General features: G+C 44.1%; 1 protein-coding gene across 1 annotated transcript in view; it reads left to right on the forward strand.

Moving 5' to 3' along the window:
- Window positions 1–16766, forward strand: part of adgrv1 (adhesion G protein-coupled receptor V1) — an 88859-nt gene that overhangs the window by 5293 nt on the left and 66800 nt on the right. Inside the window, 27 exon segments of the mRNA XM_029440497.1 lie at window positions 21–134; window positions 423–653; window positions 887–1195; window positions 1197–1225; window positions 1353–1623; window positions 2900–3226; window positions 3641–3817; window positions 4167–4390; window positions 5524–5650; window positions 5797–5982; window positions 6240–6420; window positions 6847–7010; window positions 7099–7222; window positions 7325–7585; window positions 9118–9244; window positions 9468–9691; window positions 9850–10584; window positions 11928–12301; window positions 13018–13197; window positions 13526–13706; window positions 13905–14102; window positions 14213–14335; window positions 14596–14680; window positions 15350–15485; window positions 15620–15985; window positions 16138–16381; window positions 16502–16717. Of these exon segments, the coding sequence (XP_029296357.1) occupies window positions 21–134; window positions 423–653; window positions 887–1195; window positions 1197–1225; window positions 1353–1623; window positions 2900–3226; window positions 3641–3817; window positions 4167–4390; window positions 5524–5650; window positions 5797–5982; window positions 6240–6420; window positions 6847–7010; window positions 7099–7222; window positions 7325–7585; window positions 9118–9244; window positions 9468–9691; window positions 9850–10584; window positions 11928–12301; window positions 13018–13197; window positions 13526–13706; window positions 13905–14102; window positions 14213–14335; window positions 14596–14680; window positions 15350–15485; window positions 15620–15985; window positions 16138–16381; window positions 16502–16717 (5914 nt within the window).

The following is a 16766-nucleotide window of genomic DNA, read 5'->3' on the forward strand; positions in this document are numbered from 1 at the left end:
CCACGACTCCTTCTGTTCAGATCTCTGAAGGTCCCAACCCTGCCATCGAGGACCTCAGTCCAGACCGAGGGAACATCACCATCCCTGTGGGACAGGCTGTAGTGCACTTCAGTATCCTCATCCAGGATGACCAGGTATTGAAACAGCTCCTCATTTAAAGCTAATGTCACATATATGGATAAGCGTGTGCTGATCTGTCATTTCATTTTTTGTCCCATCATCACATTTTTTGACACTGTTGTAACATGTGTTGTGGCATTTTAAAAGAATATCCAGATTGTCCTGATGGGTTTGCCATTTTTAAAGATCAAACTGTCAAAGTTTGATAGGAGCAAGCAGAAATGACCTACTCAGTGTTCTGAAACATCTGCGTACAATATACATCTTTATGTGAATGTGTTTTACTTTTATTCGTTGGCCAGATCCCAGAGGATGATGAGGTGTTTTCAGTCAGGCTAACGGGCGTGGCAGGTGGAGCCCTCCTCAGACCCAACGGCAGCAGTGTCCAGCTGAGAATCCGGCGTAATGACAGCCCACTGCGGTTCTCCCACTCTATCATGGTGGTACCAGAGTCCGCTGGAGTCATTGCCCTCAATGTGACCCGTGGTCGGTTGACTGAGGATGGGCCACTCGTCGGCTCTGATGACACCGAGGTTCCTTTCTTTCAATCCAGTTATTTATATACCTACACTTTTGATTGTTATAGAATAGGGCACAACCACTTTATTTATATACTTACAGTATACTAAATACATATAGTATATATATATACATACATATAGGTGTGTGTGTGTATATATATACACGTATATACACAATATATTGATGCAGAAAAAACAAGCATGAGACAAATTCATCTAAACCATCTGGACCATACTGTCTTTAGGTCTCTGTAGACTACATGGTGGTGAGCGGTGGAGGAATGGGCAGCGCCACACCAGATGTGGATTTCCTCGACTTACAGCCGGTCAGAACAGTTACATTCCCCCCATTTGTCTACCAGACCAGCCTGTTGTTCAAAATCAGTGACGACGTCATGCCAGAAATCGCAGAATCCTTCCATCTGGTCTTGCTGGAGGAGACCATCAGAGGAGATGCTGTGCTAGCATCACCCAATGCTGTGCTAGTGACCATAGAGCCCAATGACAAGCCTCATGGCGTCCTGTCAATCAACAGCAGCGCAGTCATTCAGCCAATCAGCCATCAATGAAGACCTGACACAGAGGTGGATAACTTACGAATGCTTATTAGTGTGTCTTACTGTGTTCAAGTACAATAATATAAGATAGTTTAATAAAAAGAAAAACATCCAAGATTATTGCATCTTTAACCGTCCTCTTTCATTTCCCTAGATTTGAAGGAATCATTATAGTAAGAAATGGAGGCAGCTATGGTGCCGTGTCCGCCAACTGGTCCATCTCTAGAAACTCCAGTGACCATTCGCCAGTGTTGGATGATTTGAGGCCTGCGGCTGGGACAGTGAGATTTGCTGCCGGTCAGGTGACAGCTGTGATTCCAATCGACATTGTGGCAGATGATCTTCCTGAAGAAGCAGAGGCTTTCACTCTCAAGCTGCTGCCCAACACTGTGACTGGAGAAGCGGAGGTCGACGAACCAATGGAGGTCGGTTTAGAGGAGATCTTTGATAGGGCAATTTGTTATTTTGTATTTATTGTGTTCCCATAATGGGTTTGAGACGGAGAAAGACTGAATGCTGCACTTGTTAGAGAACTAATCCTCCAGATGTTGTGCATGTGTTATGCATGGGTGCGTGTTTCTGTGTGTCCAACTGTAAGGTACGGTGGCAAACTTGGCGCACTCTACAAAGGTCGACCTCTTAGTGTGTCACTTTGCTCTGTGGGTGTTCCCTTAATGTGGCCAGAATCAAAACAAAGCGGAAACAGCAGGCGCACTCTGTGTGTGGTGTCTGTGTGTTTTTTTTTTAGAAAGCGTGGGTGAAGTGGTGACAGGTTTTTTTTATAACTTCCATCTTTGTCCAAGCCTCTTGGCCATGTGCGAAAGCAGTTGGAAGATCTAAGTCTTGTTTATATTGAAGGCATGAGATGAGACAGACACAAACTTTGCTTTGGTCACATGCAAACGCACACCAGAACTCCACCTCTGGTTGTGATGTAGTAGGGTCTGTTTGCCATCTGTGCAGAAAGAGTTTGCTCAGCAGAAATTCCTTGAAGAATACATAAACAACTTTAACGGTAGGACAAGTTAATCAGCGTTAATTGTCATTAATGTAAGACATTAAACTGAGCTGTAAATCTGCTATTGTGAGCATGTCAGGCAATGCATCAGCCAAGTCTAGGTTTCAGGGAAATGAATGAGCCCCAGTTTAAATGCTCATAAAAACTACTCTAGCAGTCTTAGCAGAGTTAATTAAAGAGGATGCCTCTCTAAAGTTAGCTCAGGGCACTTTTGTTTTTTACTACTTTCAGTCTCACTTGTTTTCTTTCCTCTCTCTGGTCCTCACCTCTCCTTTCTTCTTTTTGTAACCCAAGATGCAGTCTTGGTAACAAAAAAACAGGATGCACAACAAAATCCTCCAAAGTAATTGATGGTAAATGTGGGCTTCATTGCAATTATCTCCTTACGTCCTAAAGATCAATCACCTTCATCCTCACTGCACAAAGGACTGCACACGGCTCGGAGGTGCTCCCTCATAGGCAGTGCAGCGAAGGCCCATGTGTCAAACCTGTGAGGGACAATGTGAGGCAATAGGTAGCCAGTCCACAACTAAGTTTTATGTTTCCTGCCAGATACTGGGAATGTGTTTTTGATCATTCCCTCATCAGTCAAAATGTAACAAATGCCCATTTTTTCTTTCTTTTGCTGATTTGTTCATTTTGTTCCTAATCTTCATCTGGTTTTCCGCCGTCCTGCCCAACAGATGGTGTTCTACATCCAGGACAGTGACGATGTCTATGGCCTCTTTCGGTTTGACCCGGCAAAAGAGCAAAGCATCCAGAGCCAACCCGAGGGCCGTTTCCTGTCGCTAAGTTTCCTGCGTGACGGTGGTACACTAGGGAATGTGTCTATGACCCTCACAGCCCTCTACATCCCTGCAGGCCCAATAGACCCAGCACTGGCCCGTGACCAGGTTCTGAATGTTAGCAGGTTCGTTCACGTGGTGTTTTCACTTGAACGGATGGTCCACGTGATACTGCCAATCAGGAATGATGCCTTTCTGCAGAATGGAGCTCATTTCTTAATTCAGGTAACAAGGCTGGGAACAAGGTGCACACCCAAAGATCTTGCTCTTTCTGTTTGTGTTTGGCTAAATCAGTGCCATCCAAACCTTAAGTGCCTCATTTGCATGTGTGAACGGTTTGACACTGGCACTCAAATCTGGCATGTTGCTATGGGATTTGCCCAACTGTCCAAACTAACAACACCACCTAGCTCTTAAAAAGCAAGCAAAGAAAAGCCTCTTTCACGTTTCATGTAGAACCCAGTCAAACCCTTTTACACGTACGTATGTGACTGGACCATTGACCTCTCCTTCAAGTGACAGAACAGGAATAACCAGATAATGAAGAAAGAGATGCATCGTTAATGAATGAATTATTATAGTAACATGCTGACAGTTTGAGCCTTTTATTAATTAAGTTGTTTCTTCTGTTTCCCTTAGTTGAATACACTGGAGCTGGTTGATATCAACCCCCCGATTCACTCAAACAGCCCAAGGTTCAGGGGACCTCTAAACCTCACCTTGACTGTCACCCCTGACATTGCTAACGGGGAAATCGGCTTTACAAGCAACACCACAGTGGTGCTTTATGAACCAGAGGAAAGCAATAGCACCACAGTAAGATATGACCCCTTGTTTTTAGCAATTGTGCATGTGAATAGGCAGTTCTCTTGTCTTGACTTCCAATATCACGTAGCACAGCATATAACTATAATGTAAGATCATTTGTTTTAACTTTATGCTGTTTATATTTCTTTGTTCAAGTGTTAGAGATCTAAATTCCTCAGTTGTCAGGTAGTGTGTAAAGTGCTAACTTATACACCATTGTAAAAGAAAAAGAGAGGTAACTGAGAAGCGTCTCTAATCACTTGTTCTTGCCGACTCTAATCTGTGTTCAGGAAGTCACATTTCTGTCAGTGCATACAGTATGTATAAGTGGTTCATTCTAATGATAATGGTGCTGCAGGTAAGCCTTCCCCTGCGGCGTGATGGGACAGATGGTCATGCTGAAGTGTTCTGGAGTCTTCAGCCAATTGGAGACAATCGCGTTGACATAACTGTTAAAGACTTGGAGCCTCTAAGTGGCTCTGTGGTCTTCCTCTCCGGGCAGAGTGACGCTTCCATCAACTTCACTGTCATGGCTGACCATATCCCAGAGGTCAACGAGACCTTACTTCTCACTCTGGATAGGTAAGGATATTAAACTCCAGGAGAAGTTATATTTAACCAACATAATAATTGTTTATTGTTGTTAAAAATCATCAAGGGATATTAGACCCTTCTGGTTCTGCCCTTAAACACAACTTTTATACAATAATCTTATGGGGTTAAGAGTGTGAAGCTGATATTATGTGCAGTTTTAGAGCCAACATATACAACGTATTGGAATTGGAAAGGCTGAGTGGGTGCTATCTCATCCCATCCCTCTGGAGATATTTCTGTGTGTTTGTTTGTGGTAGTGGTTTTGGGGGTGGGTTCATCTGTTAGTCTATGCTCTGATGAGAATGGCAGCTCTCTCTCTCCCTCCCACTCCTCCCCCGCAGGGTGGAGACTGCACGCTTTATAGTGTACTTCGGGTAAGTAGAGAGTGGAATGAACCTGGGCCTTTTGTGTGGCGTGAATCAAGACTTTGTTTTTCAGAGAAGGGCCTACTTCAGGATTTCTGGGCCCTTTGGTTGACGTGGGGATGAGGGGGACTGGGGTGGGGGGGGGGGATTCAGTGATGGTGTGAAAAAAAGAGAACCCAAAGGAGAGTGGTTGTTGGGAATAAAAAGAAAATCTTCTTTATGTGTTTATGTCGCTCTAATTTAACCAGACTTGATTGTGCGCTGCTTTAAAGACGTCAGTGTTTGTATGCATGCAGCGCCTTGGCTGTGACTGTTTGTTTGGAGTGCTTCATTCTCTCGTGTCTTTGTCTCTAATTTACCCGTTATGTGATGCTTACTTGGCTCCAATTTTCTCAAAACACACACACACACACATGCACACACCCCCGCGGAGCAATAAAGATCCAAGCATGCCGTTGATTGACATTGTTATTAAAAGTGGTCAAAACAGCAACATATGGGGCCAATAATGAATGAGCATCACACAATACAAGGATTTCATTATGAAGTTTAAATTAAAATTGAGCTCAGCTGTTTTGTCATTTGATATCAATTGATGTTTCAGAAGCTCAAAACACAAAACAGAAGAAAAAGTCCAAGAAACTTCCATGTCAGAGTTTTCATCTACTGCACGATGTAGGCGCAATAACTGGGCTAGTGGTCTCTTGCTATTATGATTCAATACTCTTCATGTGTATACGTGTGTATGTGTTCCAGGAGTAATGTTGAGAATCAGATACTGAAAGCTGGCTTCACTAGCAGAGAGATTGTCATCATGGAGAACGACGACCCTGGGGGAGTCTTCGAGTTCCCCTCATTCTCCAGAGGCCCATGGGTCATCAATGTAAGTCTCGAAACTGCTTAAACTGCAACTTCAAACTACACGGTGTATCTATTTTTGTGTAATTACAATATGCAGCTACAAGACATTTTTACATTAAACTTCACATGCTGGTTCTGGTCACATCTGTACACTTTAAACTTACCTAGGAGGGTGAAGCTGTGGAGCTGCATGTGGTCAGAGCCCAGGGACAGCTGCTGAAACAGCTGGTGCGATATGCTGTCATGCCTTCAGGCAAAACTGAATTTTATGGCTCCACGGGCATCCTGGAGTTTAAACCAGGAGAGGAAGAGGTGGTAGTTGCTCTGGTGGCAAGGCTTGATGGGGTGCCTGAGGTAAGAACATGTTGAATTCAATGATGACCGTTCAAGTTTATTTAATAACTATTAATTTAACTGCTAAATTAAATCCTCCCAGTCACGTTTTGTTTAAACTAGTAAAATAGTTTACAGTGTATAATATGAAGTATGCTTTAAACCTGTATCTGCTACATGAAAACTGTGTGTGTGTGTGTGTGTGTGTGTGTGTGTGTGTGTGTGTGTGTGTGTGTGTGTGTGTGTGTGTGTGTGTGCGTGTGTGTGTGTGCATACAGCTGGACGAGACTTTCTCTGTGGTACTTAGTAGCCACAGCACTCCACCCAGTCGCATAGGCAACCACAGGGAGGTCAACATCACAGTGCGGAAGAACGACGACCCCTTTGGGGTCATTGAGTTCTTCCAATCCGGACTGACAGTGGCCATCAACGAGAGCAAAGGGGACGAGATGCACCGGGGTACTTTAAAGTAGCTGTCTTTTACATAACAGTGATACCTTTCCATGTCAAGTGGTATCTCATTGACACTTTAGATGTGAAACAGGGAACATTTGTCTGCATGAGAGACGAGCTAGATTATGATTAAAGTTTGTATTTCAAGCTTACCACGTTTGTGTAATGCATAGAAGAAGAACTTTGGTCAACTTGTAGAGCAGGAAGTTGTTCCCTACACAGTGATGATGCAGTCTAATATTCAATCTGGTCCTGAGAACATAGAGTCTAGTGCATGTATCACCAATGTTTGCAGAAATCTACATTATTATTTTGCTCTAAACCACAATGATAGCCTCGACAGGAGGTCAAATGTCAAGACGAAAGTGCACACAAAAGAGTTAATGATTTAATCTAAATAGATCAACTCTGTTTCATCTGATTCACCTTCAGCGGTATACCCTGTGGTGAGAAACAGGGGTCACTTCGGAGAAGTGTCAGTTTCCTGGGTCTTGGAGCCGGCCCTGTTCGGAGACGTCAGCCCCCTCCAGGGAAACATCACCTTCATGGAAGGAGAGTACCTTAAAAACCTCACTCTCTTCTCTGTACCTGATGAGGTAAGATGATAAACTAAACTAAAATATGCAATCCAAATTTGAGTTACATTTCCTCATTTCAATTTGAATTCATTTGTTTTAATTTAAGATCCCAGAGGACATGGAGCATTTCACCATCACAGTGTTAAATGCTACAGGTGGTGCAAGACTGGGAAACATACTCAATGCCAGTTTACAGATTAATAAGAATGATGACCCCATCTACTTTTCTGGTAAGGATACTGTTTCCCAAACTGAATAGTTTTTGATCTTTGTAATAATATATTGATATATTAAAGTCATGTCTCTCTTGCCACGCCTCGCCCTCTCCTCAGATCCTGTGGTCGTGCGGCTTCAGGAAGGGGCCGTAGCCAGCTTCACTGTTCTGAGGGCAGGGCGGGGGGACTTTGTTGCCACTGTGATGTATCGCGTGGAGTACGGCGACGCATCTCCAGGTGACCTCACCATGCTCAGTAATAACACGTTGCTGGTGTATGACGTGGGTGAATGGATGAAGAACATCTCTGTGGCTGTGGAAGATGACAACATACCAGAGACTGATGAAACCTTTTACATTGTTCTCTACAATGCTACTGGTGAGTATGGGCCTCCTTTTTCCTTCTGTGAATCCGTCCTTCTGTCAGGTCATATAGTGGCTGCGTCATATTTTCATATATGTTGGTTCCTCCAAGGATTAAAACAGCTGAAAGAAAGCCAGTTGCCTTTTCTCATTTCTCAGAACCAGGCAATCACACCTCATCTCAAAACAACACCACCCCCCTTCTCCCCTGTTTATCCTCTTGTTTTAACAGACAGAGAGAAGTAGCTAGGTTATTAAGCATTGTCTGTAGTGACACTGAAAGCTCTCCTAATCCCAGTATTGTGTGTCATGGATGGGAATGAAAGACCAGTGGGCCCCAACAGGACCTTAATTACCTCCAGACTTTCTAAGACACAAAAGCCGACCACTCCACTAGCCTCTCTGCCTCCTGATTGACACTGAGCAGAGTGTGGTAAGGGGTTACCCTCTGGTTTATGCCAGGGGATGCTCCTTTATAGTGATTGTGTTAAAAGTCAATAACCATGATGTTAGAAGTCACTCAAACTCATTCTGGGACTTCTCTCTTTGCCTTTTTGGTGTAATTAGGAGCAGATTTGCATGCTTGTTACAGTCATGGTCCAGCGACTTGAAATAATTGCAGTAGCGGGAATACTATTTCTGAAAATCCCTCTGTAGTTTAATAATTTCTTCCTTATTTTTATGAAAACTTTAAAATATGATGGGTGTGGTTCGTTAAGCCTCTGTCTTTGGCTTTGTTCATCTTAACTATTTTGCTTCGAGAACCTTTACTTTCGTATATCATGAATAGGAAGCGCTGTCCTCCTGGGCTTGGTTGCCATAGTTATTGTGTGTTATGTTAATGAGACAGCCCCCCCGCTAATACATGAAATTTAGCATGACAATAATATATGACCAGTGTCTCTTGCATCTATCTATCTATGTCTGCCTGTCTGTCTGTCTGTCTGTCTGTCTGTCTGTCTGTCTGTATATCTGTCTGTCTGTCTGTCTGTCTGTATATCTGTCTGTCTGTCTGTCTGTCTGTATATCTGTATATCTGTCTATCTATCTATCTGTCTGTCTGTCTGTCCATCTATCTATCTATGGAAATGTCTGTCTGTCTGTCCGTCTATCTATCTATCTGTCTGTCTGTCTGTCTGTCTGTCTGTCTGTCTGTCTGTATATCTGTCTATCTATATGCCTGTCTGTCTGTCCATCTATCTATCTATATGTCTGTCTGTCTGTCTGTCTGTCTGTCTGTCTGTCTGTCTGTCTGTCTGTCTGTCTATCTATATGTCTGTCTGTCTGTCTGTCCGTCTATCTATCTATATGTCTGTCTGTCTGTCTGTCTGTCTGTCTGTCTGTCTGTCTATCTATATGTCTGTCTGTCTGTCTGTCCGTCTATCTATCTATATGTCTGTCTGTCTGTCTGTCTGTCTGTCTGTCTGTCTGTCATTTATCCATTCGTACAAAGCTTCTAATTTTGCATCTTCAGGAAACAGACTATAAAAACAGTGACATAACATCAACATGTCCTGATCTAACCTGATAATCTAAATGTGTACACAGGTGATGCTGTTGTGTATGGAGCAGACACAGCTACGGTGGTGATTGAGGCCAATGATGATGCCAATGGGATTTTCTCCCTGGAATCGATAGAGAAACCAGTCGAAGAGGGCAAGACCAACAATGTTTAGTAAGGAACAGGCCTTCATTTCATGTTTCTTTTGTACAAAACATCTTTTTAATGGGTTTTACGTTGTTTTTCTTGCTCATTTGCACTTTATTTGAAGAATTAATTCAAAGTTAATGTGTTTCTTTTTCATGTATTGACAAAACTCTCTGAATTTGACATTTTAGAGATACAAAGTTTTACCTTTCTTTTACTGAAAGTATTACTCTTTTCTCTTCTGTCCCAGTGTCCTGCGTGCAAGGGGCCACTTTGGTAACGTTACAGTCTTCTGGCAGCTGTTTGCCAATGACTCAATGACTCCTCTGGAAGAAAACCAGGAGTTTATCAACACATCTGGCTCCATCACCTTCACTACAGGGGAAGAGACCAAGCCTGTTGTCCTGGAGGCCATCTCAGATAAGCTTCCAGAGTTCAATGAGTTCTTCGTCCTCAGGCTGGTTAATATCTCTGGTGAGTTCAAGATAGAAGTTACATTTTTGTCAGCTTTGAGAAATCATGTAAATAAATTCATCACAAGAGAAAAATGGAAGCTGCCATAACAAAATAATTATTGAGTTTAAACTTGACATGACATTTCAAACCCCTCAACTGTGCATTATTTTGTTAAGGTGGTTACCCGGGGGAGGGTGGACGACTAGCCGAGACTTCTCTGAATGCGTCGGTTCTCATCCCTTTCAATGACGACCCGTTTGGTGTCTTTGCTATCGCTGACAGCAACCTGGACCAAGAAGTAGCCGAAGATGTACTCTCAGAGGATGATATGGCTGATGTCACTTCCTTCACCATCCTCCGACAGCAGGGTACTTTTGGGGATGTGCGGGTTGCCTGGGAGATTGTTTCTGGCCGCTTCCCAGAGGGCCTTCCTCTGATGGATGACCTGCTCCTTCTAGCCTCCTTCCCAGACGAGGTTGAGCTCAGGCCTCATGCCAGGCGACACCACTCAGCCACAGACACGTGGTTCTTTTCTGGTCTTCCAGGAGCTTACGGGACCATCTCCCCCGGAGAAGGGCCTGCTGCTCTTGGAAACTTCACCTTTTCTGCTTGGCTAGTGCCCAGACCAGACACTGACGGCTTCATAGTCTGCAAAGGAACCAGGAACGGGACCTTGTATTACGGAGTGAAGGTCCACACCAATGAGTCTCATGTCACGGTGATGATGTATTACACAGTGATAGGATCAAACAATCCCCAGGTGGCCCGGGCCACTGCTGAGAAATTTGTAGAGAATAACGCCTGGTTACACGTCATCATTACTGTTGATGATGGGATTATTGAGTTCTTCCTGGACGGGAATCCTATTCCTGGAGGACTGAAGAGCATCAAAGGAGAGGGCATCGCTGATGGTGAGCTATTTCATTAGATATTAATCAAACATTGTTGTCCATCATATCCCTGTTTCTTTACGTGAAACAGCTTGTGTCTGCAGCTCCTATTTGTCGGAACAGTTTGTCAGTGTCTGTCTCATGTTGCTTTGAAAACTCCATATCAAATTAAGATGCATTAATAGAGGCAAAATGTTGCTCATTGGCATTTAATATTACCAATTTGTTGGAATGTGAAATCACTCTTTTTAATTCTGACAGTGTTAAATGTATTCTGTCTATAATACTGCTATCTCAGCACCATGGTCAGTGTCAGAGAGGCACAACTACCATACTGTGTGTGTGTGTGTGTGTGTGTGTGTGTGTGTGTGTGTGTGTGTGTGTGTGTGTGTGTGTGTGTGTGTGTGTCTGGGAAGAGGGCTTCAAGCTTCTCTGTTATTATTCACGTATGGAATGTCAAGTCTTAACTTCTTACAAGCATAATGCATGCACACCGTCACACACATATATACACACACACACCCTCACACACACATCTCTCAGTCATTTCCTCATTGTTCAGGACCACTGGGACTCTGCTATGCTTGAGTGACCGCTTAGCTTCGGCACTGCTGGATATTGTTACCGCTAAAGGGAATCAGCCGGCATCTTCTTTTCTTTCTATTCTCTCTAATTAATGGAGACAATAGTTGTAGCCTCTATTGGACCGAAATCTCCCAGAGGGGAACTGTTCTGATGGTTCTTTGGCTAACTTCAATCACAGTAGATGTATACATAATCATCAATCATGTTATGCGTTATTGTCTGCTACTGGTAACTCAACCCACAGAGGAATAGTTTTGTGTCAGAGCTTTATTCTTGCCTCACTGTGGCAGATTTCCTGCGTTTGTCCCATTTTGTACAAGTGAAGGAAGCGATAGGCAGGAGAGGTGTAAGTATATAAATGAGTAATGAGAAAGAGCCGGACCTGGAAATGTGGCCGCCTTAATCAAGATTCTGTTTGTGGTCTCAACACACTCCAACGTGGAAACCACATGTGTTCCACTATTAACAATACTATGATTATATGACTCTTGTAATGGTGCAGATCGGCACCTGGGTCAATTGTTCTTGCATCTGTAGTGCCTTGACAGGTCCAAACAAAGAACGCACAATAATAAAACACTACAGAGTAAAAGATATACTGTAAGACACCTTCATACAAAGCTGCACACACTAGCACATCACACATGTCCTGTACATTGTGCTGGAGGCAATGATAGGGATGTGTTTCCTTCTTATACTGCTTAAACAATCAAATATTATTTTTAGCTAATTGCTGAATGAAATATAATGCCGTTTTTTTCTGTGACTTTCTTCCCCAGGACCCGCGTCCGTGTTTATTGGGTCGGATCCTGAGGGCGAACAGCGGTACACAGGCCTTCTCCAGGATGTTCGCTTGTACAGGACTAAGCTGAACCGCAGCCACATCCACGAGCTTCACACCCAGCCTGCTAAAACAGACCTGCGTAACATCTCAGGTTACCTACGGTACCGACAGGAGGAGAGGCAGAAGTCGTTTGTGGTGGAGGTCAGGGATGATAATGAGGAGGAGGGAGAGGAGCTGTTCTATCTACAGTTGGTAGCAGTTCACGGTGGAGCGCGCCTCCCTTTCCCCAGACCCATCGCTACTTTGCGAGTCATGAAGAGTGACAATGCCAATGGGCTTTTTGGATTCACCGGTGCCTGCATACCTGATGTAAGTGCACATTACTCAGTCAGTGGCATTAAGTGGACCATTTTTTGCAGCTTTGAGTATCTTTAAGCACGTCACAACACTGCATTTATTTTTTAATCAAAGAAATGAATACTCTCCTGAATAATCCTGAGTCTATATGACCACTGTTACAGTAGCATTTAATGTCATCGATGTCAGTTAATGTCATCACATCAGAGAAAACATATGCATAGAAACACATGTAATGTAAACCGACTGGTTTGTCGGCCCCTGTCCTGCTGCATATTTCATCAGTCTTCATGCCTGGCTGCAGGGAGAGCATGCTCTTTCGTTTTTAGTTGGATTGGATGCGTGGGCTCTCATGTTGGCCCCTCTCAGGTAGAGCGACAGCTGCTGAGGCTGCAGCAGGTCTGCCAGTCAGGGCATTCCAGTAGAAGCGGATCAGGAGTTCCAGCACTGGAAATGGGAGATCTAGTTCCTTGTTTTCATCAGCACAACAGGTGGCAGGGCCGGCGATGACATTCCATCAGAACTAGAGGATCTTCTTCATACCCTTGGTCCTCTGGGGATAAATAGACGTAGAGGCATGCGGGCTATCAGGTGCCTCCTCTCTAAATCACATTATTACTGTGCTGGAATTAGACTGGGCCATTAACATAGTTAGCATTCAGTATTTATCATTTCCTCCAGTGTTCTAGGATTAATCAACCTTTTTATTCCCCTGTTCGTCCTAATAGACCACCGAGGAGGGCTCCACTATCTCTTGTGTGATTGAGCGCATGCGGGGATCACTGGACCGCGTTTATGTCAACTACACTGTTACCCAACTGGAGAGCTTGGACAGCGAGACACTAGCCCATCAAGATTTTGGTAATGCCACTGGAGCTGTGGTTTTCATGCCCGGACAGCGCTCTGAGGTGTGTGTACTTTGAGTTATTCAGGGTCACACAAAGCGCAAACACTCACTGGGTAAAACAAGTGTGATGTACCTTGTGTGCACTGTATTTACTCATCAGCTTATTGATTTCAATTAAATACTGTCCAGTTTGACAGCAGGATCTTACAAATGTTTTTAGACAACCAGCCCCACCTAGTGGTTGGTTGTTTGAGACTTTACTGATGAGTCAACAGGTGCCGGCTGATAATTAAGCTTTTACTTTGACTGCTGAAATACAGACAATTATTTCAGGGGTATAAGGGCCTGGACTGGAAAATAAAACTAATATATGCACATCTTTCTGTTAGGTACTGAACCTTTTGGTGTTGGATGATAACCTCCCAGAGCTGGCAGAGTCCTTTCAGATCACACTGGTGTCAGCAGAGTCCGGTGACGGGAAGAATGGCTCCACCCCCACCAGTGGTGCAAGCATCGACCCAAATAACTCTGTTAACACTGTCACTGTCACAGCGAGTGACCACCCCTATGGTATTCACTCACATGCCTAAAAAACACGACTGCTGTGCTTTCAATGTTACTATTTTTTAGCAACCATCCATATTTATAATCTCTCATTCTCCCCTGCCCTCCTACTTCCATCACACCTTTCCTTCTTTTTTACATTCGCCCCTTTCATTCTTCTAACCCTCACTATAACCCATAAACACACACCCTTCCCTGATCCAGGCCTGCTGCAGTTTCAGCCCAGCCCTCCAGGAGAAGGATTAATCTCTACAGCGTTAGAACCTGCCCACATAACTGTAAACGAGGAAGATGGCCAAGTACGTCTGCTGGTGGCCAGGGCCCAAGGCCTTTTGGGAAGGGTCATGGTGGGATACAGGACAGCCCCGTTCACCGCGTCCAGCCCTGAAGACTACGAGGTGTGTTTCCACTGAAGTCTTTATTCTTACTGATGGATGCCGGTGGAGAGAGAATACATGTTGCCTGCTTCCTTGGTTACCTCTTGCTCTATATTTTTAACCGGCAGGACTCAGATGGCTTGCTGGACTTTCTTCCCGGGGAGAGGTTAAAGTTCATCACTGTGACCATCATAGACAATCCTGTCCCTGAGCTGGAAAAGATTTTTAGAGTGGAGCTCTACAATGCTGACGGAGGAGGTGAGACATTTGAGAACAAAATCACGACGGTACTGTTTTTGTGTCACATTTTGGTATATTTGCAGCCTTAGAACTACTGTCTACAGTTGTTTTAACTGACCCTGTACTCTGTCCTACTGTATGTGTGCTGTGCTCCTGTGTGCTTCCCCATACCCACCTACCAACCAACCCTCCTTCCCATTTGCCCTTCCACCTCTACTCTTCTGGTGTGACTCTATCCTGGTGTGACACTTGTTTGATCCTCGTGTGTGATCCATCAGTGGATCAGTTTCTGCGTAGTGAAGGAAGTGGTAGTGGGGAGAGTGACTCTGACTTCCTCCTTCCATCCTATCACCACCATGGTAAGTATCCCCCCCTTCCTTTTCTCCCCAAACTGCTTCTTGTCTCCATTCCTTCACCCCCACACCCACATCATTTGTCACACCCTGCAGCTACATATCTCAAAGTCCAGTTCTAGTAGGGATCAAGTGACATGTCTCTGCTGCTGACTAGCAATAATTGTGATCTGATACTTAATATCTTAATAGCCCTCCCAAAGTACTATGTCTTTCTTTCAGAATAATATCTTTGGCTGGTTTGATAGATTGAAGATTTGGACCATAAAAACAGTATTATTAAAATTCTTTAAAAATCTGAAATAGTTCATTAATATGGTTTAGCTCGGTCTTAAGTGCATATAAATGCAGAGGTGTGTGGCTGCATATGTGTGTTAAATCGTGTGTGGTATTTACATTTTACTGTGACCCCTGTGGGAAAAGTAGAAGGGGTTGATGTAAGTGTCGGAGACCCCAGTGTTTTACACTAGGTCTGGGCTGCTGTCACATATTCTGACCCCCACACATTGTATAAAGCTGCCATTTCAGTCTGATTCTGTTGACCATAATATGACTTTATTTGGTGGTAATAAGGTGTGTATTATTATCATTATTATTCAGATAAAATCACCGGCTTGATGGCAGAATATATATCTAAAAAGTAACACTGTGTCATATCTGGTATTTTGTGTTTAGCCAGCTTGGGAGTTGCATCACGCATCACAGTGACCATCGCTGCTTCTGATGATGCCCATGGAGTGTTTCAGTTCAGTCCTGACTCCCTTTCTGTCAATGGGACAGAACCTGAGGACGGACGCAGCTCTGTGGTCCTGCAGGTCAGTGTAATACCTTAAATATTAAGTATTACCCAGATGTTTTCTTGTATTTGCATTAGCATGTCAAGATGCTAATACTGCTCTTTGTCATGTTTTTAAACATCATGCAATGTTTTCTTTTTGTTCACTCCCAGGTGGATCGGTCCTTTGGTGACCTCTCCAATGTAACTGTGTACTGGGAAGCTGATCCCAGCTCTGAGGGGGAGCTCCTCAGCAGGTATGGGAACATCACCTTTGGTGTAGGTCAGACGTCAGAAAACATCATCATCGATGTGGCCCAGGATGAGATCCCTGAATTGGACAAGAGTTTCAACGTGTCCTTGGTTAACGTCTCCCACGGTCGTCTGGGTGTCCAGACATCTGCTACTTTGACTGTGCTCGCCAGCGACGATCCTTATGGTGTTTTTGTATTCGCTAATGTAACGATGCCTGTCCGACTTCCTGAAGCGGACTCAACCGTCTCCCTCACCATCCTGCGACAGAGAGGCCTGATGGGTCAGGTGTGTCCTAACGTAGAAGGTCTAGAAACTTAATAGGATGTATAGAAATAAAAGCCACTTATGATCTTTTACTTTGAATAAATAAACAGATTGACGGATGGCAACATGAATGTACCAAATTATATGGAATTTTAATTTCTTTATTTGTCTAGGTGCGAGTCACGTATGGGACACTAAATGAGGCAGATCTGGAACCTTACAGGACCCCTGGGGTGGGCCGAGCCACTGAGGGCCGGGATTTTGATCCCCTCCTGGATTCTGTTGTGTTCTTGGCCAATCAGAGTGAAGCAAACATCACTCTCCGAGTGCTGGATGATGAGGATCCAGAAAGAGACGAGTCTGTGTTTGTGAAGTTGATTAGTGTTCAACTCATCAAAGGAGAGCAGAAGAGGCTCAGTAAGATACTGACACCCCCACTGAGTGGGAAGTTTTGACATAATAATTAATTTGAGGTATAATTGTACTTCAACCATACCACACTAAACTGATTAAAAATACTCTTACTGTTTCTTCTAGTTTCCAATTCCCCTTCTCTGGGACCCAGGACTGACATTGTAGCCCAGGTGATCGTGGAGGCCAGCGACGATGCTTTTGGAGTCCTCCAGCTGTCGGCTTCTGCTGTCAGTGTAGCTGAGCACTACGTTGGGCCCATAATAAATGTTACACGTGTTGGCGGGATTTTTGCTGACGTATCTGTCAAGTTCCGAGCAGTGCCTTTGACCGCCAGAGTCAGTAAGTGTTGGGCAAGGAGCATGGATCTATCTCTCTATGACTTGTGTGT

This window comes from Cottoperca gobio, chromosome 9 (assembly GCF_900634415.1).
Source record: "Cottoperca gobio chromosome 9, fCotGob3.1, whole genome shotgun sequence".
NCBI classification, from domain to species: domain Eukaryota; kingdom Metazoa; phylum Chordata; class Actinopteri; order Perciformes; family Bovichtidae; genus Cottoperca; species Cottoperca gobio.